Below are 25,330 nucleotides of genomic sequence, written 5' to 3' on the forward strand. Positions count from 1 at the left end.
CTCACTGTCGCAAAGGCCAAGCTCTCAGGACACAGCCTGGGGACGGGCGAGACACCAGATGGAGAACGGGGTTAATGACCCCAGGGGTTCTCACACCGACACCCACGTCTCTTGCGTGGGAAACCACCTTCGTAAAGGCTTTCGCCTGCCATGTACATTTAGAGAATGGGAGAATATTCTCACCACGTTCTTCCCCACTGGCTCCTGCAGACAGATCTGGGGGTGTGTCCACACGGTGAGACCCCTCGCCCTCTGCCCGCCTGTGTCAGGCGCCCGGCATCTCCACGGGCAGCAGCCTCGTGGGGACGCGGGGTTCCGGCTGGTGCGTTTACCCTGCGCAGAGTGCCAGCTGTGGGAAGGAACAAAGTCCCCTTTCTCGTCAGGGTTCTCCTGGCTGGTCTGATAATCAAAGACACACGAGACAGGTCAGCAAGACAGAGTCACCTAACTCAATACGCACACGTGGACAGAGACCCCACACGAGGTTCTTGCCACTCTGCGTGGCTGTCACCACTGTCCCTGGCCGCAAGCTTTCCTGACCTTGACTGACAGTGTGTCACCAGGGTTTTGCACGGAGAGAATAGAACAGAAAGGGAATTGAGCCCACCCAGGCCCTGGGTGGGGACACCAGCGTCCGGGTCCTTTGGGACTCTGGCCCTGCCATTTCCCACCATGTCGTAAGCCGTTGTCCCACCATCGGCCAGCAATAGCCTAGCTACAGGTGGAGGTGACCATGCATGACATGAGCTTGTCCTATGAACCCAAACCCCAGATTTCCACAGAGGCCCCAGCGCCACCCACCGGGCGGGGAGTTGGAGTGGAAAGTGGCCTCGTGAGGGTCCTGGGGCTGCCAGGACAAGTGGCCACACACTGGGTGGTCTACGGGAACCGAGATGTGTCCTCTCGGAGTCGGACGCTGCCTCTCCCTTGGCGGTGGCCGCGTCTTGCAGCCTTCGAGGCCAGAGTCTTCGCGGCTCTCTGCTCCGTCCTCCACGCGGCAAATGTCCCCCTGCCTTCCTCCTGCAAGGAAACCGGTGATGGGCGCAGGGCCTGCCCGCACGGCCCAGGTCACCTCCTCATCTCAAGACCTTTGATTTGCCTTTGCGTTTCCGGTCACACTCACAGGCCCCGGGGATCAGGGCGTGCACAGTTTTGGGAGCTGTTTTTCATCCCTCTGCAGACGGGGTGCAGAAACCGGGCCGCCAAGCGGGCCAGCTGTGGAGCTCAGGCTTCCTCCACGTCTGGTCCTCGCCGCTGGCAGGGCCGGCGAGTCCAACCCTCATGGAGGCAGGAGTGCTTCCCGGTCACACTGCAGGCGTCGCGGGGAGGTGGCTGGGCTGGCAGTGGTGCCCCAGTGTCCCCTGGGCGTGGTTTCCTTACAGCCACAAGCAGCCGTGGCTCACATGAGCGGGGGTCGGGGGGCAGTTGCCCAGTGTGCTCCCCGTCGGGGCGACGCCCTCTCTGGCTGGGGAGCTGGCGCCACATCCGCAAACATCCAGGGGGCCAGGAGGGCTGTGCTGGTGGGGGTGGCCCGAGGGCAGCCGGGGGCTTGGGGTTCAGCGGTGGACTCAGGGGTGTCTGTCAGGCGTCTGACTCTCGAACATGTGACAATGCAGGGGTCTTCAGTTCGCTAAGTTGCGGTTATGCAGCCGCAGGAAATGGATGCGCCCTGTGGTGGGCCGGGTGGGAGCTGCAGGCCAGGAGGCGGGCAGCGGGGGCAGCAGGAACACGCGGGGCCGGCTGCGGAGGGCCTGGGGCAGTGGGCTGGGGGGCTGGGGCTGAACGGAGCCCCTGGCCCCGAGGAAAGGAGTGTGGGGGAGAGAATTGTCCCTGCCTGGAGGACGCGGACCCTCACGGTGGCTGAAGGAAGGACTGAGCGTGAGTTCCTTGGGGCGAGGCAGGCGGGCTCTCGGGCCCCTTGGAGGGGAGGCGTGAGCGAGCTCGCAGAGTCGAGGGGTGAGGACGCGACCCGCCAGTGCTGGCTTTGAAGCTGGAGCAGGGGTTCCCGAGGTTGGGGAGGTGGGAGCTCGGGAAGCCGAGGATGGTCGTGGTGCAGGGCAGCAGTGGACAGCCGTTCGCGTGGAGCCGAAATCTGCCAACGGCCGAGCGAGCCTGGACATTCCCAGTGCCTCCAGTGAGGCCACAGCCCCGCAGAGTCCCCCAGAGCTGTGAGGCAGCAGCCGGGCGTGGGGTGGTCTGTGTACAGCAGCAGGACGCTGATGAGCCCAGTGGACTTGCAGGCTGGGGGCAAGACTGAGGCTCAGGAGTGCCCGCCGCCCGGGGTCTGAGGGTCTAACGTGTTTCGGCCAAGGGAGCTTTTAGAGGAGGGGGAGCCCGTTGTCCTTGCTGCCATGTCTGGGTCCCTGACACAGCCAGGCAGGTGGCAGTCACCTCGGCGAAGGGTAAACGTGAAGTCAGCCGAGTTGCCCAAGGTCATGGTGCTTGTGGGGAGCAGTGTAGGACAGAAGGCCAGGACCCCCAGGCAGCGATCCTTCTGGGAGCCCGTACCGAGGGGTCATTTGTTTCCAGGAGACATAACCTGTGACCTTTTAGGGTTTTCTTAGAACACAGGGCCATTCCTGCCCAGTGCCTCCTAAGATGCACGTTTCTGAGGCATGGAGGCTGTAGGCAGGAGGCCCGGGCTGGGCCCTGGGGGGGTTACACATGGTCCATCACGGAACAAGGGCATAGAAGCCTGTGGGAAGGGCCCCAGGGCCTCGACATCCAGGAGGGTTTCCTGGAGGTGGTGACCTGAGCTGGAGCAAAGCACCTGCCAGGTGAGAAGAGGGGAGGGGGCAGAGGACTTCCTGGCAGAGCCAACAGTGTGTCCGTGGGCAGGAGCGAGTGTGGCCTTCTCGGAAGCAGAGTGGGCACATAAGGCTGAGTTGTGAGTAAAAGGCCAGAGGGGGCCAGGAGGCCCTGAGCCCTGGTGGGGGTGTGGCTTACCTGGAGGTGGGGTGTTGGTGGAGGCAGGCCCTGGGGCTGCCTGGGAGACAGCAGCAGGCAGTACTGGCTCCAGGGAAGAAGCCATCACACGCAGACACGGACGGCTGCCCATCCTTGCCGGGACCCGCGGTGGCTGCAGGCCCGTCCGCCCAGCCTCTAAATTCCCTGAGGGCCAGCGCACACCGGGGTCAGCCCTGGTCCCGCCCCCACCCAGTCCAGACCCTGGCCCTAGCACAGACCTGTGGGGAGGGAGGGGCCCGCAGCTGCCAGCCCCTGACCCCCCATGCCCGGGCCTCTGCCTGCAGTGCTCCTGCCCGGGAGGGGCCTGGCCAACGTCCTGAGGACTCTGCCCATGTTCCACGACGAGGCGTACGCCCAGGCCTGCGGCCTCCCCGAGGACACCCTGGTTCTGCCGTGAGTGTGGGGTCCCCACAGGGACACAGCCAGCTGTTGTGGGAGGGCCATTCCGGGGCTGGGCGGTGCCTGCCGGCTCCCTGGGGCATGCTGTGCTTCCTCAGGGGTTCCTGGGGGAGCCACTTGCAAGAGGCTGTCATGAATATCCTCTGGTACTCTCTGGAGCTGACCCACAGCCCCCTTTCAGACTCCCACCAGCTTGGGCGTGGCTGGCCCCAAGTGGCTCCTTCTCTCCACAACCTTAAGGTCCCTCTGTTTCTCGGCCCTCAGCGGGGGCTGCCTGGTGCCCTTCCCAGCTGGTGGGCTGAGTGAGGGCTCGCCCTCCTGCCTGCCCCATTCCTCCCAGGGGCGTCTCCTGGCTGGCTCAGGGCAGAGCCCAGCCTCTCTCTCAGAGCTGGCTGTGGGAAGGTGACACCATGCCCTCGGGCGGGAACAGCTCTGTTGGCCGTCCTTCCGGCGCCCCGCCTCTGTTCCTGGGGCCGCCAGGTGGAAGGGATGCCGGGCTCCGTACGCAGGATGAGGAGAGTTTGTGGGTGTGTAGGGCCCAGGGACACTGGGCCCCCGGGTGCTGGGGCGCTCGGGGCAGAGGGGAACAGGGCTGGCCAATGGGAGCGCTGAGTGGGAGCCGCCCTTCTGCCTCCTGCAGGCCCACCCATGCTAATCAGAGGGTCATCTACACCGTGCTGGAGTGCCAGCCCCTCTTCGACTCCAGTGACATGACCATCACCGAGTGGGTTCAGATTGCCCAGACCATCGAGGTAGCTGAGGAATGTACTGGGCGGAATTGGGGGTGTGGGCGGGGAGCTGGGTATGGGCGGGGCTTGGGGCTGCATTACTGGGTGGGGCTGAGGGTGTGGTGAGGGCTGGAAATGTACTAAGCGGAGCTGCATTGCTAAGTGGAGCTGTGGATGTGGCGGAGGACTTGTGGGGGAAAGCGAGGGCTTCATTACTGGGTGATTGAGGGTGTGGGAGGGCCTCGTGTACTGGGCAGGCTTCATTACTGGGTGGGGTTGAGGTGTGAGGCGGGGCCCTGCGTGAACTGGGCGAGGGCTGTGCGTGTGGGCAGGGGCTGCGTGTACTGGGCGAAACTGCATTGCAGGGTGGGCTGTGGGTGAAGGCGAGGCTTGTGGGGGCGGGCTACATGTGCCTGGGTGGGAGGCTGTGGGTGTGGGCAGGGCTGTGTGTACTGGGGCTGAGGTGTGGGCCGAGGGGCTGCGTGTACTGGGCCGAGGCTCTTGGCGTGGGCGGGGCGGGGCCAACACTGCAGAAGCCCTCTGGGGGTCAGTGGTGGAGTCTGCCTGCTGAGCCCTGGGAGCGCCAGGGAGCAGCAGCTTCGGGAAAGTGCCCGGCCCTCACGGGGGTCATACCTCAGCAGCAGGGCTTCTTGCCCCCGTGTAAGTGAAGGGTGGACAGTGACTGCCACCTCCTTTCCCTGGAAGACATTGCCGCAACAGCGTCCTGGCTCGTGTGTACAGTTGGTTTGTCCCAGTCAGTATCCTGGGCGGGGATGTGTGATATTTCCCCGCAGGTCAGCAAGCCTCCAGGCCTGGTTCTCACCTGCTCGCCAGAGGCTCATCACAGAGGCTCCCCTTCCCTGGCAGCCAGGGAGTGGGCCCCGGTCACACACCTGTCTCCTTCTGCTCGAAGGAGGACAGCTTCCTGGGCTTTATCTCCCTCACCGTGAGTGACTGGGACAGTGTGTGGCCCTGGGCCTGGCCCTTATGTCCCTGAATGGGGTCACCAGCTACAGTGGGCATGTATGCAGCCATGGTCTGGGCAGTCTCTCTGGTTTGGGCCAGCAGGCCCCTCCGTGCAGTGCCTGAGCTTTCTTCTGAGTGTCACTGACTGTGGTCCTGGCTGCAGGGTCCAGCTACCATAGACTCACAGAGGGCCTTCAGAGCCAGGTGGCCCTGCCTGCGACTGGGCCCCGTGAGGCCAGCAGAGGGCACCCCAGCCCGCCCCATGGCTCAGCTCTGTAATTCCCAGGCTAGCTTGGTTCCGTCTTTCCATGAGCCATGAGGGGGGGCCCCCTCAAGACAGGCTAGGCCTCTGGGCTTCCACGGCTGTGCCCTTTGCAATCACACCGACGCCCAGTCCTGGCTGTCCTCTAGGAGGTGGTGGCCGGAGAACATCCCGGTCTAGCCACCTGTTCTCCTGCAGAGCTGGCCCACTCGCCTGGGAGGGCTGTAGCCGGAAGGGCCCTTCCCCAGTTTGCCCGTCAGCATCCTGCCCGCTCGCCCAGGTCCAGTTCCAGGCAGCTTCCCAGGTCACTTGTCAGCTCCCAGCACGGCCCATGCCTCCTGCACATTGCTGTGTCCGCACCTGGCCCTCCCATTGGACATCGAGGCTCGTGACCTGCTCATCCTCATGGCTCCTGCTGCCCTGGAGGCAGGGGTCACTCAACAAGGGGCTCTTTGGAGCGCTGAGCTGAGCCCTGGCTGGTCCCCAGTGTTCTCGGGCGCCTGATTGGGCATCGCTGGGGAGAGGCGCAACCCGGAAGTCTAGACGGGGGACCTGCCTGCTCTTGGGGAATGTCCGGAGAGCCTCAGACCCCGTAGTCTCACATGCTAAGGGGCGTCGTGGGGAAGGGTCAGGAGGAGACCGCCCTGGCACAGGGGGAGCTTGGGGGCTGGGGCCCCGGGCAGCAGCTCGTTTCCAGAGAGAGCCTCCCGTGATGGGGTTCCACAGCGCCCTGGCCCCTGCCCCTCCTGCCGCGGGGCCCTCTCTGTTTCCTGGGCGGAGGCCACTGGGCACTGGGCCCTGGAAGGCCGGCAATGGCGAGGGGCCGGCCTGCCTGAGGCTGGCCTCCCACCCCGCAGACACACTACGAGCAGTATCACGGCTTCGTCATCCTCCACGGCGCTGACACCATGGGTTTCGTGGCCTCCGCGCTCGCCTTTGTGCTGGAGAACCTGCAGAAAACCGTCATCCTCACCGGCTCCCAGGTGACGTCCCAGGCTGTCCGGGCCAAGGCCCGTGGGTCAGACCTTCCTGAGGCCACGAGGCCCGTCGGTGCTGCGGGGCCCGGCTCAGCCTGCATTCCCCACTGCCGCTCCTGCTCTGCCTGTGCTGTCTGGCCGGCCGGCGCTGGTCAGCACCCCGGGCCTGCCGCGTGCCAGCCCTGCCCTCCACAGCCCACTGTCAGCCGTGCCCACCTGCCGTGCCGAGCTGCCCTGCCTTTGTCCCTCCCATCATTCTTCCCACGGTGGTTCCCACTGACGCCATCCTCGGGGACCTGAGCACTTCCCGCCCCCTCCTCTCGCCCTGACCCAGCACCACTCCAAAGCCAAAGCAGGGGGAATGTTCTAGAAAACCACTGGATTTGTGAAGGGCAGCAGGAGAAGTCTGGACCCCTGTCAGGGCCTGCATCAGAGGCCGACTTGGGGTCCCCATTGCCTATGCTGGCATGGCAAGGGCAGCTGCAGAAGCGTAAACCCCAGTGGCCATTGGGGCCAGCACCCCACATGTCCCATGGGGTCCTTCCCCGGGGGCTGAGACTTTCTTTCGGAAGCCAGTGCTGTCCCTTTGAGAAGCTCCTGGGAAGTCCTGTTGCCAGGTCTGCAGGATGCTGACCTGTCTGCCTGCCCTGCTCCATGTCCCTGGTCGCTGGTGGGTGTCGCAGTGGGCTGGCCCACATGGGGATGCCCAGAGCCTTACGCACACACCGTGAGCTGCTGAGCACCTCCCCTTCAAGGCTCCTGAGAGAGACGGGGCCCAGGCTCACTCTGGCTCTTCCCAGATCCTCCCGAGACCTGAGACTGCATCCAGGCCTGTCTCAAGGGATGACAGGCGGGTTTATGAACACTGCGGCCTCAGGAAGGGTCACACACATGCTAGCCCTCATGTCAGACTTGAGGACCCGTCCTTCTTCCTGTTACACCTGAGGGGAAACTGAGGCTTGGAGGCTCAGGGCAGCTCACCCATGGCCACACACCTTAGAAGGAGCAGAGTTAGGGAGGGACCCAGGACTGTGGCCCGTCACTCCCCGCTGACCTCACCCCAGCCAGCCCCTCCTGCTGCCTTGGCCTCAGCACACCCACAGCAGCCCAGCCCACCTCCAGCCTCCTGGGTGGGGGTGGCAGGGGGCCGGCCACTGGTCCGAGTTGCCCTTGGGGCATTGGCCCCCACAGTGGACGCAGGAGTGGGCACGGCGCATGAGGTCTCTTCCACTGCAGCCCATCTTCCTGTTACGCCCCGGCCACCCTCACCTGGCCTATGATTTGACCGGGCCAGTGAGGGAGTGAAGCCGAGGTGCCCTTGGGGCCAGGGAGCTGGGCTGGGCAGCGAGGTGGACCCCGGGTGGGAGGCCCATCGAATGTTCCTTCCAGTGTGGGGACTGGCTGGCCGCTGGCCACCAGCAGCAGGCTCCGGCGCCCGCGGGGGAGCAGAGGGCATCACGCACGGGGCAGCTGGTGCTGTCTGCAGGAGCAGTCGTCCGAGTGGCCAGTCCCTATAGACCCCCGCCTCCCACTAGCCTGGGCCCGCCCAGCCCTTCCTTCTCGCAGACCCGGTGGAGGCCCCTGGATGGCCCTCAGAGACTCCCCTGACCACCCCCCCCCACCAGGTGCCCATCCATGCCCTCTGGAGTGACGGCCGCGAGAACCTGCTGGGGGCCCTGCTCATGGCCGGCCAGTACGTGATCCCCGAGGTAGCCCTCCTCCCCGTGTGGTGGGCGGGGCCGGTGCCTGGGTCTGGGGTCCAGTGCTGGGTGCCTGCCCGTGTGCTCCCGGGGCCCGTGGGTGTGGCCTCAGGTGGGACACGCAGGTGAGGGGCTGAGTAGGGGTTTAAAGATCCATCCTTCACCTCGCAAGCGAAATTCACAATCATGTAGAAAGTCTCCCCTCCCTTCACGCCCGGAGATGGCACGTCAGTGTGTGGCATGTTTCCTGCCAGGTCGTGTGGGTTTGTGTTGTGCGTGCGTGTGTGAGTTTTCATGAAGCAGATGTGGGGGGCAGGGGTCCCTCGCGCCGACGCCATCCCTGCCCCCCAGGTCTGCCTATTCTTCCAGAACCAGCTGTTCCGGGGCACCCGGGTCACCAAGGTGGACACGCGCAGGTTCGCGGCCTTCCGTTCTCCCAACCTGCCGCCTCTGGCCGTGGTGGGCGCCGACGTGATCAGTAAGCTGCGTGGGCCAGGCCCGCATGGGGGCACCCGCGGGTCCCGCAGGAGTGTGGTGGCCAGGAGGCTGCACAGGGCCGAGGTGTCCCATGTACTGGACAGCATGGCTCTTGGGTCCACCCTGGGCCAGGAGAGGCCAGTGGCTGCTGGAAGGGGGACACCCAGACCACGAGGTAGGAGGCCCCTGCAGGTAACCCCAGCTCGGGGTCAGGGGTCGACCGGAGGAGCCGGTGTGGGACAGCTGCCCCTTGTCTGTCCCCTCTGGCCATGTGGCCCTGAGCTCAGGAGCCCCTCTCGGTGACTGTCTATGGGCTGGGCCATGCTGCTGGATCCCCGGGGATGTGGCTCCTGCAGTGCCACCTAGTCCCTGGGACCTTCCGGGGAGTCTCTCTGTCCCCTGGGCCTCGTGGGCAGCCCAGCCCCTTGAGTCTTCAGCAGGTCACGTGTCTTGAGACCCCCAGGGAGCACCACCCCCGGGCCCCGGGTATGGGAGCTACCTCAGACCTTGTCCTCAGCACGGCTGCTAGGCCCTGAGCTCAGGCCACCCTAATGGCCCATGGCGAGTCCCTCCCAGCCCCGCGTCTCTGCGCCCTGGACGCCGGCTTCCCGTGGTGTCTCCAGCCTCTCCTGGCTTTTCCCCAGGCCCCGCCCCACTCCTGGTCTGAGGCGGGCATGGCCGGCCCCTATGACTCCCACCTAGCTCCCTGGAGGTCCCTCCGTAGGACAGGAAAGTGTCTGCGCTTTCCTGTGACACGTGGGTTCTCTGCAGTGGCCCTGCCATCTGTCCCTGCCCCGGCCATGTAAAGGGCAGCCCCAAGCCTGGCTTGCGTCTGTCCCTGAATCACCTGTCTCCACCCTCCAGCAGTGGGACTCTGTCGTGGGGGGCCTAGGCCTGGCAGAGCCGGCCTTCCTGAGGGGAAGTGTGGGGCCCTGAAGCCTTGCTCAGGACGGGGCGGCTTCTGAGGGACCCACAGGCCCCCATGGTTCTTCTGTTTGGACCACCTGACCACCGCGTCCAGCCCTTGGGATGGCAGAGGTGGCCCTTCCGCACGTGGGTTTGTGCCTGGGTTTGCGGCGGGGCCTGGGGGGTCTGCAGGGGGCGGTCCGTCAGGCTGGAATGGGCCCCCGGGGTCTGAGTGCCGCAGGTGGAGGGTCTGGGTTCGTTCCTGGCGGGGGTGGGGGCTGGTCCTGCGGCCCCGAAAGCCCCCAGAGCCTTCTTGTCCCACATCAGGACACCTAGCTGTGGGATAGGGTGCAATGACGGGCTGGTGACAGTGGCCCTGCTGGCTGCCCGGTTCCCCTGCCAGGCACTTGCAGGGCCAAGGCGGTCAGGGCAGGAGCAGACCCGGGGGTGGGAGACCAAGATGGAGGGGGGAAGGGCCACCCAAGGGTGTGGCCCAGCCCTGATCCCTGAGTCCCTCGCTGGTGGCCGGACACTGTGCCCCTCCCCCACCCGCTCCAGAGCACCCCGCAGGCATGAGTCCCGGGGTGCATCGTCGCACCTCACGGGTGTGCAGGTGCCAGGGCTTTGGGGGGCCGGGCGGGGGCCCACTTCCTCACCGAGGGCCAGAGCAGCCACCCTGTGTGGTGCTGGCTGACAGCCTGTTCCCTGCCCCAGCACGTGGTGGCGCTCGGCCTCTCCTGCCTGGCATGGCCACCCCAAGCCAGCTGAGGGAGGAGGAGCGGGCGGCCTCTCCCGCACGGGGGCCGAGTCACGCCTTATCTGGGGATCAAGAGTGGAGCTTCTGGGGACACAGCCCGCAGGCGGGGGCCGGGGCGTTCAGGGATCCCAGGGCCTCTGCCTGAGCCGTGACAAGCCCAGGCAGGCCCCAGGCCCTGGGTGCTGCTTGGTCCAGGCCCAGCAGCTTGGTGGGCGCAGGGCTGAGTCTGGCCTGAGAGAAGAGGCCTCCGAGGCCCCTGGGGCCCCCGTTCCCCTCTGGCCCAGGGCGTGGGGCGAGTGAGAAACTGCACCCCGCCCGCCCGCCCTGAGTCAGGCCCCGGCCGGTTTCGGCACCTGTGCTGGGAAACACCAACCTCTGCCCAGGGTGTGGCCTTGGGCCCCCGGGAGGGGGGCCGAGAGGCTTACAGGGCTGGGCCAGCAGGCTGAAGCGAGGCCACCAGCCAGGACGCTGGGGGTCCACTCTCGGGGGCTCCGGCTACGTTTTCACGTCCCCCTGAGGGGCTGCTGCGGACGGGGGGCCTGGGGCTCAGGAGGCAGCCTGAGCCAGGCGGGGGCTGGCTCTGCCCTGCACACGTGGTCCACGCCGGGCCTCCAGGAGGCCATGGCCTTCCGTGTTGGTGCTGTTGTCCCTCCGCACCTTGGCCCCTGCAGTCGTGGGAGAGCCAGGCCCTGGCCTCCGGCAGCCCGGGCGGGAGACGTGGCCCTCTTTGTCCCCACGATCCCTCTGCGGCCATCACCCCTGGGCGGGGCAGTGCCCCCCCCGACCCCCTCCTGCCACCATCTTATCCGCTCGCCCAGCTGGGGTGCAGGGCCCTAAACGAAAGGCCGGGCCTGGCTGCATCTCGGCCTCACCAGCTCCTCCTGGCCTTCCGCCCCTGGCCCGCCCCCTACATCTCGACCCCTCCAACCCCCTGCGTCTGGAATGTTCTTCAGCTTGTTATCACGCGTGAGTCGCTCTGGCAGATGCAGCAGGGGCGAATCAGACGGAGGCTTCCCCTAGCCTTTGTTCATTCACTCACTCACTCATTCGCTCATCCACTGGCTGGCTGGGCCGTGGGTGCAGCAGGAGGCCCGTAGGGGCCGGCGAGGCCGGCTGCTCTGAGGATGCCGCCTGAGCGTCTCCTGGGGTCTGGGGCGGCACGTCACTTGTGACCGCACGCCTGTGCCGCACGCCGCCCCCCTGCCTCCTCCGCCTCTCCCCCAGCAGCAGCTACGCGGCCTGCAGGGTCAGGCGGGCCCCCCTCCTCGCGGGTCCTCCGCGCTGCCCGTGGAGCCCACACGGGCCAGAGCACGAGTGAGCCCCAGGCTGGCCGGCCGTGCGGACGGAGCGGAGGCTGCGCCGGGGGCGGGGGTGGCCTGGAGAAGGCCCGGGGCTCTGAAAACTCCAGGGGAGGCCTGGGCGCGCACGAGGCCAGAGCAGCTGGGCCGGCTCCAGGCCGGCAGGTCCCACATGGTCCCTCTGCCCTCGCAGTCAACCAGGAGCTGGTGCGGAGGGCGCGAGGGCAGGGCCGGCTGGTGGTGCGCGGCGGCATGGAGCGCGACGTGGGCCTGCCGCGCCTCTACCCAGGGATCCCCGCCACCCCGGTAAGGACCTGCCCGGCCTGGCCCGCCCCACGCGCGCCCCACGGCCCCCCAGAGCCCGCCCCTCCTGCCTTCCGTCCTCCCACCCAAGGCCAGCCCTCAGAGGGTGACAGTCGCATCAAGCTCCTCAGGCCTGGGACCTGCACACTCCACGGGGACCTGCTCCCCCATCCGCCCGTCCGCCGAGGCCTCGGGCCCAGTCTCAGCTTTGGCGCGGTGTGGGCTTGTCCTTGCGGACACCTGCGGAGTCACAGCACTTGATTCTCCCGGTTTTCTGGGGCTGATGGGCATGGACCTAGGACCCTACCCTTCCTTGTGGCTGCTCTGTGGTCCTTTGCCTGCTCCCTGCCATCGACCCTCAGCCACTCGCTGTCACTGGGGTAGCCACATCACCCGCCTCTGTCCTGCTCTGTGAGTTGGGCTCATGAGGTGCCACAAGGGGCATCGCGTTGAGTGTCTCTGAACTAAAAGCTCCTCTGGGCGTTGCTGGGGCGCATGCAGGGGTGTCGGCACCAGAGCCAATGGCTCTGTGGCCGCAGGGAGGAGGGGCAGCAGGCACCACGGCCCACAGCACTTGCTTCAGGTCTGTGGCCCCTTCTTCTAGCTGCATGGTGGCTTCACGGTGTGTCCCCGCACACAGGGTGGCCCAGTGGGGCAGCAGAAGGCCATGGCCTCCAGCACTCGGCCCTGGGCTGCTGCTAACCTCTGAGCCGCAGTCTGTGAACCGGTACCCAGTCCTCTCCAGGGCTCTGGGGACAGACGGGGCAGTCTGTCTACCACGTGTCCCCCAGGCCCATGTGGGGCCCGGCACAGGGTGGGCGTTCCGCTGTATTTGGCGAACGAGTGAGCCATGACCAAGCCCTGTGGGAGGCCCGGCAGGAAGACAGCAAACGGCACAGCCTAACCAGGGCCTGGGCCAGGGCTCACCCTGGACGTTGTCCCTGGGAGCTGGGGCAGGGCCCCCTTGCACCTGGGACTCCGGGCCTCTGAGGACCCCTAACGCCTGCCATCACACGCCCTCTGGGGCTCCAGGTCACTTGCAGCCTGAGAGTCTGTGATGAGCTTTTCTCTCCCAGGGCAGAGATGCTCAAGGCAGGGGGTGGGTCCTCGAGGGCACTGAGGACAGCACCTGTGACACTGGCCCGCGGGCCCGAGCCGCAGTGGGGCTGGTCTGGCAGATGGGATCCTCCCAGGAGCCGACACTGGTGACCGGGTGGCTGGATAGGGAGCCTGTGCACAGGCCTCTCACCACCGGGCAGGTCCTGGCCTATGAGGCGGGCCTCACGTTTGTGGTGGTCTCTGCTCGAGGCTGCCGTGTGACGCGGGGCCGAGCACTGCAGATTCCTCCTGGGCCCGTGAAGTCACGCCCTGCCCGGTCACTCAGGAGGTTTCCAGAACATGCTTGCTGTAGCCAGGGAGGGGTGGCAGCGGGGACAAAGGGCCACAACCCTGCCTCCCTGCGCTCACCCCCGCAGAGATGGGCAAGGCTGAGCTGGGGGACAGTGTCCTGAGCCAGGTGGACCCATGGCCCCATTTGTCTGTCTTCTGAGTGGGGACTTCCGGCCTCGTGGGATGCGGGGGGCTGGTGCCTGGCTTGCAACAGAACCGGGGGTGCTGCAGTGTGTCACCTGCAAGGCCTTCCCCAGATGCCGGCATTCAGAAGCACCCGGGCTGTGTGTGTGGGGGGGAGTCAGAGCCTGGGGGCTTGGGGACAGATGCCGTCCCGGCCGCTCCCCGCGACCTTCTCCGCCCCCTTCCCACCTTGTCCTGGTTGTCCCCACACCAGCCTCAGCCTTGGACACAGCAGGCACGAGGAGTCCCCAAGAGTGCTCGGTGGGGAGTAGCCTCTCGGGCCCCCTGAGGCCCCTGCTGTTTGTGGCTACACTCAGGACTGTGCGTGGCCGGAGTGGGAAGCAAAGGCCCTCACCGCCCCCCCCGCCCCCGCCCCCCACAGGTTCGGGCCTTCCTGCAGCCCCCCCTGAAGGGCGTGGTCACGGAGACCTTCGGCTCCAGGAACGGGCCCACCAAGCCCGACCTGCTGCAGGAGCTGCGGGCGGCAGCCGAGCGCGGCCTCATCATCCTCAACTGCACGCACTGCCTGCAGGGCTCCGTGACCTCGCACTACGCAGCTGGCATGGTGGGGTGGAGGACGAGGCCTGGGGAGGCGGGGGACAGGCCGGGGGGCACAGGGCCACCCGGGCTGGGAGCCCATAACCCACCTCCCACCCATGGCCCCTCTTCACAGGCGGCCGCAGGAGCCGGCATCGTCTCCGGCTTCGACATGACGTCAGAGGCCCCCCTGGCCAAGCTGTCCTACGTGCTGGGCCGGCCCGGGCTGAGCGTGGATGGCAGGAAGGAGGTGTGTGCTCCTCTGGCTGTGGGCTACGTGTCATGGGACCAAGGGCGTGCCGGGGGTGGTGACTCAGGCAGACAGTGGGGCCTCGTGCAGGAGTGGGGAGGGGGCAGGGGTATGGGGCTCCTCATGGTACAAAGGGCCAACTTTGGGGCCTGAGCTACCCCCACCCTTTGCTGACCCCAAGCCCAGGCCCGGCTTGTCCTTCCACCTTGGGGAGCCTCAAGTCTGGCAGGCCCTCTGGGGTCTTGGGGACCCTGGGCTTGTTGGGATGGAGGGTAGGGCTGGCCTGAGGGACCTGGCCTGGGCCACACTCAAACCTGATGGGCAGCCCTCGCCACACACCCACCACGGGGCCTGGCCACGTGGCCGGCCTGGGCTGCTGGGCTGGGGCCCTGGCTCTCCCGTGCTTCTCCCCCAGCTGCTGGCCAGGGACCTTCGGGGAGAGATGACGCTGCCCGCGGTGGATGAGGGCCCGCCCCCACTTTGTGGCAGCACGCTGCGCCTTGGGGTGGCCCAGTTCCTCAGTCTGAGCCAGGTACTGCCCCATGTGGGTGGACGGCGTGGGGCCTAAGGGCGGGTCCTGCTGGATGTGCCAGGCGCCAGCCACGGCCACGTCATTCCAGCACAGGAACAGAAACCCCCCAAGTGCGGCCTGGTTCTGGGCCTGGGTCCGTGGTGGGAGGACTCGCAGGGGCTCATGGGGCAGCGTGCGGGGTGGTGCCAGGGCAGGAGAGGGGAGGCTTTGCCATGCGTAGCATGTGGCCAGTCACTCTGGAGGCCGTGCCGGGCTGGCCGTTGGCACTGGGCCTGGCCCCGGGGGTAGGTGCACTGAGGTCCTGGGTGCTGGGAGGGAGGGGCGCCCGCCCAAGGTCTGCAGGCTCTGGACACTGGGGCTTCTTGAGGTGGGGGCCCTGGGTTCGAGCTCCCCTCCCGTTTCTCAACTGGGGCTCCCAGACCCAGGAGGGGCAGGGCAGCCGAGGACGTGTCTCAGGGTCTGGGGTTGGGGGCTCAGGCTGGGCCAGGCCTGCAGGGGTTATCGGGGCCTCCCGAAGCCCCCGTCACATACCCGCCTGGCCTCTGGCCCGGCAGGGGAGCCCAGCAGGTGACAGAGCACTGGGTCCACCGTTGTCTGGGGTCGTGCCTCAGTTTCCCCTCTTCGGAGCAAGGGTGAGGACAGACCTGTGGGGGAGAGGTTTGGTGGTGTTAATTGCCACTCGCCTGGGGCTGGTGATGGTCACGTGGGGGCCAGGCTGTGTGGCCTGTCATTAAGGTGGCTGCGTCCGGCCTGTCATTAAGGTGGCTGCGTCCAGCCTTAATGACCTGCGTACAGGTGGCCAGCGGCAGCTGTGTGGTCAGGCCCAGCCGTGGGCATGGGGCCGAGCCTGGATGGGGCTCTGCTGGGACCCCGGCCCTCTGGTGTCTTGGGGGGCTCCTGGGAAGCCTGCTGGATTCCCGGTGCCGGGAGGGTGTGCCTGGCACTGCTTCCTGTGCTCCCCAAGCCTGTGCCTTGTGATGGCTGTGTCCCTGTGTCCTTGCTGGAGACAGACTAGGAAACGGGTCTCAGAAGAGGGGTAACAGGCCCTGATCACACAGGTAGTGAGGATAGAGACAGATGGTGGCCTCATGTCCTGGGCTTTGCTTCCAGGGTGGGGGGTGCCGAGGACCCCAGGGGAAGACATGGTCCCAGGGTGCTGCTGTCCCCGACTCCAGGAGTCAGATGCTGTTCGAGACACCCTGACGCCGAGCCTGGCCTGTGCCGCGGCCCGTGCTGGTGACCTGCAGGCCTGGCAGAGCTGGTGAGCCCCTAGCCCCTTAGGGACCAGCCTGCCACGCCAGGCCCTGGGGTGGGGGGTGCAGGGTGCCCATGCCCTGGGCCGCCAGGCTGGGCAGCCAGCTCATGTGGCCTCGCTGCCACTCAGGGGGCCCCCGACGCTTCCCATTTCCTCCCCATGACCTGCCTGACCCTGCCCAGGCCTTCCTCAGTGGGGACATGTCCTTGCATCACTGCAGGGCACTGACCTGAGCCTGGAGGACTTTAACGGTCAAACTCTGCTGCACGCGGCCGCCCGGGGGTGCCGCGCTGGTGTGGTCGCCATGCTGCTGCAGAAAGGGGTGAACGTGGACGCCCGAGATGAGGATGGCCTCAGCCCGCTGCTGCTGGCCGTCAGGGGCAGGTACTCGGGGGACACTGCGGTGGACGTGTGGGCGGGCGCGATGTGTGGGGTTGGCCTGGACGGAGCTGCAGAGGGGCCGCCAGTTTCCTGTGGTCACACAGCTTCCCCAGGAGGAGCTGGATGGGCCAAGGATGCCTCCCTGCTAGAGCCTCACCCACCCCCAGCCTCGTCCCTGGGGACTGGCAGTGACCATGAAGGGCCTACTCTGGACAGGGTGGTCAAGGAGGGCTTCCTGGAGGAGGTACCCTCCAAGCTGAGCCAGGCAGGCTCAGAAGGACCCTGTATCAAAGATCCTGGAAAAGAAAAACACTCAGACACAATAGAAGGGGTCTCGCGTGTGTTCTGTAGGTTGTCGCGCACACCTGTGGGGCTGGGGTGGGGGGCAGGGACAGAAGGCCCCTCCCAGCACCGGGATGGGGCAGGTATCAAGCAGGCTGCAGGGCCAGGTCGGGCTAGGGTCTCCTCAGAGGAGGAGCAGATGACACATGACGACAGGCAAAAGAGTGGGGGCCTACCCCGCAGCCAGGGCTGGTGGCCGGGGTCACTCGCGGCCTCGTCTAGGGCTTCCGTGACATGCACGCACGTGTTAGGGGCTGCACCTCACGGGGCTGCGTGTGAGGATCGGGGGTGCTGAATGAAATCACGCACGAGCGGACCGTCGCCAACCGGGGTCCAGGGGCCCGGGACGTCCCGCCCTCCCCTGCCCGCTCTGACCCCGTCCCCTCGGCAGGTGGTCCGGGCATGGGGGCCTGAGGAGGCCCATGTGCCATCTGCTGGGGTGCCCCTTTGCCCTCTCTAGACCCCCGGCTCCCCTCGGAATGTCTCCCCAGGGAGAAGGGTCGGGGAGCGAGGCCCGCAGGACCCTGGCTCGTTTGGGGGAGGCGAGTGTCTTCATCCCAGGCCACAAGTTAGGGTCAAGCTCTGGGCGGCCTCGTCTCTTCCGTGAACGCCAGGGTGGCGTGTGTCACCTTTGGAGACGAGGCGATGAGGCCACACCTTCCTTCCCCGGCTCCTGTGAGCATGGTCCTCAGAATAGGCCTGGTGGGCGAGGGGCTGTGCGGGGCACCCCAGGCAGCCTGGCCATCTGGCTGGAGACCGAGGCTGCATCCCGGGGCGTGGGTGGGGACGCGATGAGCTCACCCCATCCCAGCCCCAGCCCCTCATCCCCGCCCGCCTGGCTGTCACAATACCCCCCAAACCGGTCTCCCGACCTCACTGTCCTGCCCAGCAGAACAGCTCCCTGCAGGTGGGGGTGGAGAGCAAGGCCTGGGGGTGCCACCCTCCTCCCCGAAAGTGGGGGACCACTTAACTTGAGGCCCACCCCAACTCGGCCAGGGAAGTAGGCTGGTTAGTGGCCAGCCAGCAAGGTGTCCCCCACTGCAGCAAGCTGTCGGCCGTGGCCTCTGCCCCTCCTGTTCCTCGGCTTTGCGGAGCCCCACTGTCCCACGCCTGTCCCCACGGCCGGCTCACCCCAGTGCGGCCTGGGCTTGGCCCAGGCAACAGAGCCTTTGGACGTTGGCTCTGGGCCACCCCGACCCCACCGTCCACACTTGTCTGCCTATGTCTCACCCCCACCCCACCCCCGAGGGCAGAGTCTGGGCCTGGTCGACTCGGTTTCCCCAGGCCCAGTGCTGGCCAGGGCGCATGGGCAGCTTGGTGTGAAGACTGTCCCCCAGTGCGGGCTGTCCCCTGGTACCCGCGGGAATGCCGCAGCCCTCAGGATGGGTGGGAGACCATGGTGGGGTGGCTGGAGATGCTCTTCGGCCAGGGCTGGAGGACGCCCCGCATGGGGTCGGGCGCTGGGGAGCCCTAGACCTGCCACGTCCTGAAGAGCCAGGACATCCAGACGAGTCGAGGGCGACTGCGGGCCCCTAGGCCCGAGGCCCTGCCCGCGTCAGTCCCCGGCGTGTCAGCCCTGGCTGCCAGGGAGATGCTCGGCACGCGCCTTCTCATGGCAGGCGTCCGAGTGTCATCGGGCTGCTGCGGGCAGCCGGCGCCTGCCTGTCCCCCCAGGAGCTGGAGGAGGCTGGCACGGAGCTGTGCAGGTGAGGGCTGCAGGCACACCTGTGCTCCTAGGACGTGGGGCTGAGGCTCCCAGAAGCGGGGCCAGGCCTGCGGGGAGGGCTGCGGGGCTGGGGCCGGGGCTTCGGAGGCACGCATCCAGTTGCTGATGTGACTCTGACCTCGCAGCTGCCCTGAGTGACTACTAGGTGGGTCTGGGGAGACAGGCCCTGCAGGTCCCCACTGCTGGTGGTGGCAGGGTAGATAGCAGGACTACAGAGCTCAGTCCCTCCCATCCCCTGGGGCCTGTGCACCCCCGTTCCCCCCTGCCTGCGCCTTCCAGCAATCCCTGTGTCCAGCCTGGGCTGCCCACTGGCTGGTCCGAGGGCCACGGAGGGTGGGGGAGGGGCAGAGGTGGGAATGGAGACAGGAGGGCAGAGGCCTGTCTGGTGTGGCCGGGGTCGCGGGCTGGGATAGGCCGGAGCCTGCGTCCCAGGTAGGTGATGACGGTGGGGTCTCAGGATGAGTGAGGAGGGGCTGAGCTGCCCGCTCACAGGAGCCCGAAGCCTTGGCTCCCCGCCCCACCCCCGCATCTCCCCACTCCCACCCCAGTGGAGAGACCCCCAGGCTCCCAGCCTCAGCCCCTCCAGGCTGGTTTTCAGTGTTCCTGGGGGTCAGTCAATCCTGCTGGCTGGCCCCCCATCTGCTGTTCTCGGGGAATACAGGGGAGGCGGGCGCTCAGGTGTGATGGGGCAGGGCCTGGGACCGTGGGGCCTGCCTACAGCCCCGGTCTCAGCTCTGAAGGGCTTGGGCCACTTAGTTCAGAGCTGTACCCTCAGGCGGGCCTGTTGGCTCCATTGACAGATGGGGAAACTGAGGCAGAGAGAGGTGGGGACAGCCAGGTCCCACAGGAGTGGGCTTGTCCAACTCAAGCTGCTTGGCTGGCTTTGGGGGGCCCTGGGTCGACCCTTCCGAGGGTCCGGCGTGTGTGGGAGCCAGTGCAGGAGGCCCGGGGGCAGGTCTGAAAGGGGCCAGCGGTGACATCCGGTGTGATTCACCCCAGAAGTGACCTGTTACCACTGTGAGGGCTGCTGCTGCTCTTTCCCGGCTAGGAGGGGGGTCACCAGGGGCCCTTTGGGGGGCCCTTTCCTCTCCTGCCCCCAACTCCCCACCAGCACACCCGGCAGGGGCCCTTCTGCTGCCAGGTCCCAGAGTGGGGAGTGGGCTCCTCTTGGAGAGTGGGGGCGGGGGGCCCGGTCCCCGCGGGAGGCCTCTCTGCCCACCTTCGAGCCCCTCCCCCAGGCCCCCTCTCCTTTGAACCACGGCTCCAGACGCCCTGAGGCTGTGGCCCCACCCGGGGACAGCTGCGCTGGGAAATGTTGGCATTCTGTGCTCCGCTGGCCCCGGGAGTGTGCCTGTGCCCATGCGTGCCCACCGTGTGTGCACGCGTGCGCATGCTTGTGCATGCCTGTGCGTGCGTGCACACCTTGACCTGAGTCACAGTCAGCCCCTAAGGGTGAAACTGGCCTTCGGCCGCCGGCTCCCTCACCCCTGTCCCGGGCCAGCTGTTCGGGGCTGGCTCTGTAGAGGTGCGAGGGTGCCCCCGGGCAGGCGGGTGGGCCGATGGACTGGCGGGTGCCCGGCAGGCCCTGATGGCTCCCCTTCCTGGCTTCCCTCCCAGGCTGGCGTCCAGGGCGGATGGCGAAGGTCTGCAGGCGTGGTGGCAGGCGGGGGCTGACCTGGGGAGGCCAGGCTACGATGGGCGCAGCGCCTTGCTCGTTGTGAGTGTCACCAGGGTCCCTGCCGTGGGTGCCACCAGAGTCCCTGCCGTGGGTGCCACCAGGGTCCCTGCCGTGGGTGCCACCAGGGTCCCTGCCGTGGGTGCCACCAGGGTCCCTGCCGTGGGTGCCACCAGGGTCCCCGCACTCCCTGAGGTGACGTCCTGTGAGGGGACCTCTCCCACAGACCACAAGACCCCTCTTCCCCTCTCCCAGATGCCAAGTCTTGGTCTCTTGGTGAACATACTCACATTCAGGAGCCCAGGGGACTGTCCCCCTCCTAGTCCTGGCGCCGCCCTGGGGGTCCCGTGTGCCTGGGCGGGAGAAGGCGGGAGGGGGTGGTGGGGCCCGGCCCTGGTGGTCAGTGCAGCCCCTGCCTGGCGCCCCCTCCCACAGGCGGAAGCTGCTGGAAACCTGGAGGTAATGAGGCAGCTGCAGTCCCTCCAGGGCGGGGCTGGTGGCCTGGCCTTGGTGGGTCTCCCAGGCAGGGCCGACCATGCCTCTGAGGAGCTCCCGGCCCTGCGGCTGGACCCTGGCTTGGGGGACGCATCCAAGGGCCAGGCCTGAGGTAGTCCAGGCCCCACCGCCACCCCCGTGGGCGGGGTGCACCACGCAGGGATGCTGAACGCCTGCTGGAGGTGGGAGCAGGCCTGGAGGGCTTCCTGCAGGAAGGGCCCACCTCAGACCTGCATTCCGTCCTGTGCTGTGGGGCGCGCCTTGACACACTGATCACGGCCCTGGAGCACTGCGGCCGTGGCTGAGAAGTTCCCCACGCCCAGCGCCATGTTCCACCTGCCACGGGGCCTGCTGGGCTAGGGGCTCCCGCTGGCCCCCTGCCCCCTGCCGCCTTCCCCCACTCCACCATCTGGCCCTCCGGAGAGTCCCACGGCACCCTCGTGCAAGGCTGGGCACCGTGGAGGGGTGCCCGGGCTTGTCTGTCGGCCTTGCCCGCACACTGCCTGGGCCTCGGAGAGGCTCTTTCCGGGAAGCACTGCCTGGTGTGTAGCCTGGAGCTGTCCTGTTGCAGCTGGAGCCACCCCTCCCCGTGTGACCTGCTGCAGGGGTCGAAGGCGCCCTGCCCCTGCCATGGCTCGGGCTGGCCTGTGCCCTGCCGGTGGGCCTGCTTCCCATTCTGTTTCCAAGACGGGTCTAAGTGTCTTTGTTGGGCAGAGTGACAATAAAGTCTCTCTGGGACCACTGTCTCCCCAGGTCCCCAAAGCCCTGCTCCAGTGGTTGTGTCTTGGTCTCGGGACCAAGTGTGTGGCTGTCTGTCCGAGGCTCCGGGTCAAAGGGCGGTGACTTCACCCGGGGATGAGAGCCACTTAGCCAGGCCTGTCCTGAGGCAGCATGAGCTGTGATCCTGGCCCCGTGGGGGAGGGCACGCTGTCCCCTCCCCCTGCTGGCCTGCCTCCTGGCCTGCCTGGGCTGTTTCTTCCAAGCAGCCTCTGCCCCGTCTCCTCTGTCCTGAATCCTTCTCATTCCTGTAGCTTGGACTCACTTCCTCCAGGCAGCCCTCCACCCACATCTCTCTAGTCCCCTCAGCAGGGTTCATTCCGGCCCCTGAACTGCCTGGAGCCACTGACCCACACTACCTGGTGTGATCCAGGCCCACCCAGGCCACCGGCCCAGGCAGCCAGAGAGGGAGTGACCTGCGTAGCCCCCCACCCCCAACCCTCGGGTGCAGCAGAGGTGTGGGTGGGTGGGGTGGGTGGGGTGGGGCCCTGCCCTGGCAGGTGTGCAGTGGGTGGGGCAGGCCCAGGTCTGGCAGGCATGGCTCTCTAAGGCCAGTGGGCAGCCACAGTCTTGACAGAGGCCTGGCTGGGACTGAAATCAGGTGTTTGGTCCTCCAGCAAATTCTCCCAACATAAGCTGTCCTGCGAAGCAAGGGCTCGCCCCAGGCTAGCTCCTGCTGTGTGACTCTGGGCTGGCTAGGTTCCCCTCCCCCCATGTCCTGACCCGCCCTGCTGGGCCAGAGGGGCCATGAGGGTTGCCTCCTTGGGACCTCTCTAACTGCCCCAGTGAGGGTTCTCAGCGGTCTGTCCGTCTGGCCCCGGGCCAAGCGCCTGTGTCCTATAGATACTGGGCAAAAGTGTGAAGCTGGCACTCACCCTTGGCACCCACCATGCAGCCAGGGCCTCTCCCAGGTAGGCTGGGCTGGGGGCGGCTCCACCTGCACCCCCAGGCTTCTCAGCCTGGTTCCCAGGCCCGGGCTGGCAGCCTTCCATATTCTTGCCCAGACACAGGTGTGCCAGGGCCTTGCACAACCAGGCAACGCCACACAAGCATGGTGGGTCCCGGGAGCCTTCGCCCTACACCAGGTGATAGGGGGTGTGGGGGAGGATGGCTGTGGGGCTCGAGAGCTGGGGCTCCTGCTGAGGGGTGGCGGGACAGTGGGACAAACGCCTGGGGCCCCACCTCCCACCTCCCGCGGCCGAGCACCTCTCCCTCTCCCACACTGGCAGCTCGCTGGAGGCTCCCACCCCCCGAGGCTCCGTCCTCCAGGGACCAGGATGGGACAGAGCCTGTCGCTCAGGGCCAACTACACTCGAAGTTCTGGGTTGTGAAAGCGCTACGTTACCCTGACTCTGCCCCCCACCCCTAGCAGGTGCCAGCCTGCTGGCACCGAACACCGCCCATGTGGAACCGCCCCCTGTGTCCTGCTCTTCCCACAGAGAATACTTGCTGAGCTGGCTTTTCCCCAAGTGGGTCACTGACAGCAGGGGAGGCTTCCACCAGCCGGGCAGATTTGGGGGAGCTCCCAGCTGGGGCTGGTGGCCAGTCCCCCAGTCTCGGCCCCCCTCCCCTACACTGCGGGATGCGGAGCCCCGCAGTGAGAAGCTCCTGGGCTGGGCGTCTCCAAAAGCTCGGGGAAGTTGCAGGCACACTTCTGGAAAGTTCCTCAGAGTCCTTTTGTATTTCTGGGAGAGGTCAGATCCTCCGAGGATCACTGAGTAGCTCCAGGAGACAGAGGCTGGCACTCCGGGCTCTGGGGACACCGTGTGAGGAGGAATAACCACACATGACAGTGCTGTGCCGTACGCCCTGAGGGGGCCTGGTTCGCCTTCTCCCCACTTCACGGCTGAAGGGGCGCAGGCTGCGTGTGCACATGGCGGCCCGGGCCGTGAGCCTGCCTGCCTGACCCATCCGCGGCCTCCGCCTCCCGAAGGTGGTGCCACCGGGAGACATGGCATGGGCCTGGCGTGAGATGTGAGAGCGGGCTTGGCCGGGTGAACGAACGTGGGAGGCAGCCTGAGCCCCGCGGGGTGGTGCAGGGACCGCTCCCCCCCATGGACTCACACCCAGCCCTTTCCCTGCGGGTGGGGCCCACACTCACCTCACGTCTCCGGGAGAGCTCTGCCCATGCCCAGCGCTATCACGAAATCATGCTTCTAGGTCAGGCCCCTGCCCCCAGGGCCACCACACCCCAGCTTCGGGTACCCCGATTTCTCATCCTAGGAAGTTCCCCTCTGGTCAGACCTCAGCACCTCCTGCTGCGAGTCCTTGTCACCTCTTCCCTCTCCTGCCAGTCCCCTCTGTTGTTGGAGACCGTGACAGTGTGCGGGGAGGGGTCTGCCTGGGGCTGGGCTGTCCCAGGGCCTAAAACTGGAGACCAGACGGTGGGTTCTTCCAGCCTGGGCGGTGGTGGGGGCAGGAGTTCCCAAGTTCCTCCCTTTGGTCGCACACCTCTGTGCCCCCATCATGCCCCCACCCCGGCCCCGGGGCCTGACCCCGCGTATGCTCAAGCCACAGCCGCGCACTGTGTGACCTCTAGGAAGTCACTGCCCCTTTCTGAGCCTCGGTTTCCCCCCGCGTTTAGTTGCCCTCGACTTAGCGGAATGATGACGACCCTGCCACCCAGGGGCTCCAGATGGGGGCTGAAGACTTTAGAGACCACCTCTCTCCGAACTTTCTCTTTCCTGAAGCTCGAACCCGCTGCCGCCACTAGCCCATCCGCCTGCAATGGGCAGCCGCCCCGGTGCCAGTTCCGACACCTCCGGGTAACTGAGTGGCCAGGCAGAGCACAGGCGGGCAGGGCTAGGGCTGCTGCGGCTGTTGGTGGTGGGCGGGGGGTCAAGGCCGCCCCCCTCCGTGGGGGGGAAGGGGACAGACCGGGGCTCCCCACGCAGGGCCTGCGTTGGGGCTTCCGGCCTCCAGCCCCCCCTCCGGGAAGGCACCGGGTCTGAGCCTAGGAACCTGCTGAGCTCGTTCCGTCCCTCTCCTTACTTTCACTTTCTCTTTGTCCCCCTCCTCCCCCCTCCCGCGAAGCTCCCTTTGAAGTGAGAGGGACAGGGCCGGGCGGGTGCCGCCCAGGCTCCCGCCCCCACCCACGAGACTGAGCCCGGGCCCTGGGCTCCTGCCGGCGCCGGGCCCACTCTGGGCACCGACGCGTCCGGCGTCACGCCCCGCTCCTCGGCCCCCTTCCCGCGGTGAGCCCGGGCGTCTGGGGCCCCGGCCTGGAGCAGGACCCCGAGGCCGCCAGGTGCGCCGGGGCTGGGAGCTGGAGGCCCGGGCGCCGGGCGGGGCCGCGGGGCCGGTGAGTCAGGGGCGCCCCCGCAGGGGCGCGCCGCGCAGGGAGCCGGCCGCGGACAACCTGCCGCGCGACCTGCGGGCCGGGAGCCGCCCCGCCCGGAAGAACCGGTCCGGCCGGCGCGGCGCGGCGCATTCCGGCGGCGGCGGGGGAGGCGCTGCGCTTAAAAGGCGCCGCGGCGCTGGCCGCCGCCGCAGGACGCACCGCCGGCCACGCGGGCCGCGGGCGCAGCGTCGGAGCCGCCGGGCGTCGGGGAGCGCGGACCGGGCCGGCTCCGCCTGCGTCCGGGGCCAGCCGGGGTGCGGCCGGCCGGCCGCGAGCGGGGCGCGGGCCTTTCTCCTCGCAGCGCGGAGCGCGGAGCGCGGACCGGCGCGCTGGGTCCAGTGGTTCTCAACAGTTCAACAGTTCTGTAGCGCAATTGTGAAATGTTTAGGACCACTAGCCCCGGCGGGCCCGGCAGCGGCGGCGACACCGACGGCGACACCGACGGCGACACCGACGGCGCGCCCCACGCGCGGCCCTGGCTCAGGCTCAGGCTCAAGGTCCGGGAGAGGGGCGCGCCGGGGCCGCCGCGGACCGAACCCGCGCCCCCCGGGTGGCCCGCCTGAGCGCCCAAGGACGCCGGGCCCGGGAGGGGGTCGGGGGCGCGCCGGGCGCCGGGAACTCCTGGGAGCCGCTGGGAACCCCTGGGAACCGCCGGGCGCCTCGCCCGGCCGGAGAGCCCACCGCCGCCCTCCTGCGTCCCGAGCACCC

At 67.5% G+C, this 25,330-nt stretch overlaps 1 protein-coding gene across 1 annotated transcript in view; it reads left to right on the forward strand.

Annotated features, from left to right (window-relative positions):
• Positions 1-20,931, forward strand: part of ASPG (asparaginase) — a 26,023-nt gene extending 5,092 nt beyond the window's left edge. Inside the window, exons 2-15 of the mRNA XM_039876565.1 lie at positions 3,252-3,360; positions 4,007-4,118; positions 6,180-6,305; positions 7,925-8,008; positions 8,351-8,477; positions 11,631-11,743; positions 13,695-13,877; positions 13,986-14,099; positions 14,515-14,631; positions 15,807-15,891; positions 16,093-16,270; positions 18,229-18,315; positions 19,953-20,052; positions 20,446-20,931. Of these exons, the coding sequence (XP_039732499.1) occupies positions 3,252-3,360; positions 4,007-4,118; positions 6,180-6,305; positions 7,925-8,008; positions 8,351-8,477; positions 11,631-11,743; positions 13,695-13,877; positions 13,986-14,099; positions 14,515-14,631; positions 15,807-15,891; positions 16,093-16,270; positions 18,229-18,315; positions 19,953-20,052; positions 20,446-20,616 (1,706 nt within the window). The 3' untranslated portion in view covers positions 20,617-20,931. The remainder of the gene's footprint in view (positions 1-3,251; positions 3,361-4,006; positions 4,119-6,179; positions 6,306-7,924; positions 8,009-8,350; positions 8,478-11,630; positions 11,744-13,694; positions 13,878-13,985; positions 14,100-14,514; positions 14,632-15,806; positions 15,892-16,092; positions 16,271-18,228; positions 18,316-19,952; positions 20,053-20,445) is intronic.
• The last annotated feature ends 4,399 nt before the right edge of the window (positions 20,932-25,330 follow it).

This window comes from Pteropus medius, unplaced genomic scaffold (genome assembly GCF_902729225.1).
Source record: "Pteropus medius unplaced genomic scaffold, Ma_sr-lr_union100, whole genome shotgun sequence".
NCBI classification, from domain to species: domain Eukaryota; kingdom Metazoa; phylum Chordata; class Mammalia; order Chiroptera; family Pteropodidae; genus Pteropus; species Pteropus medius.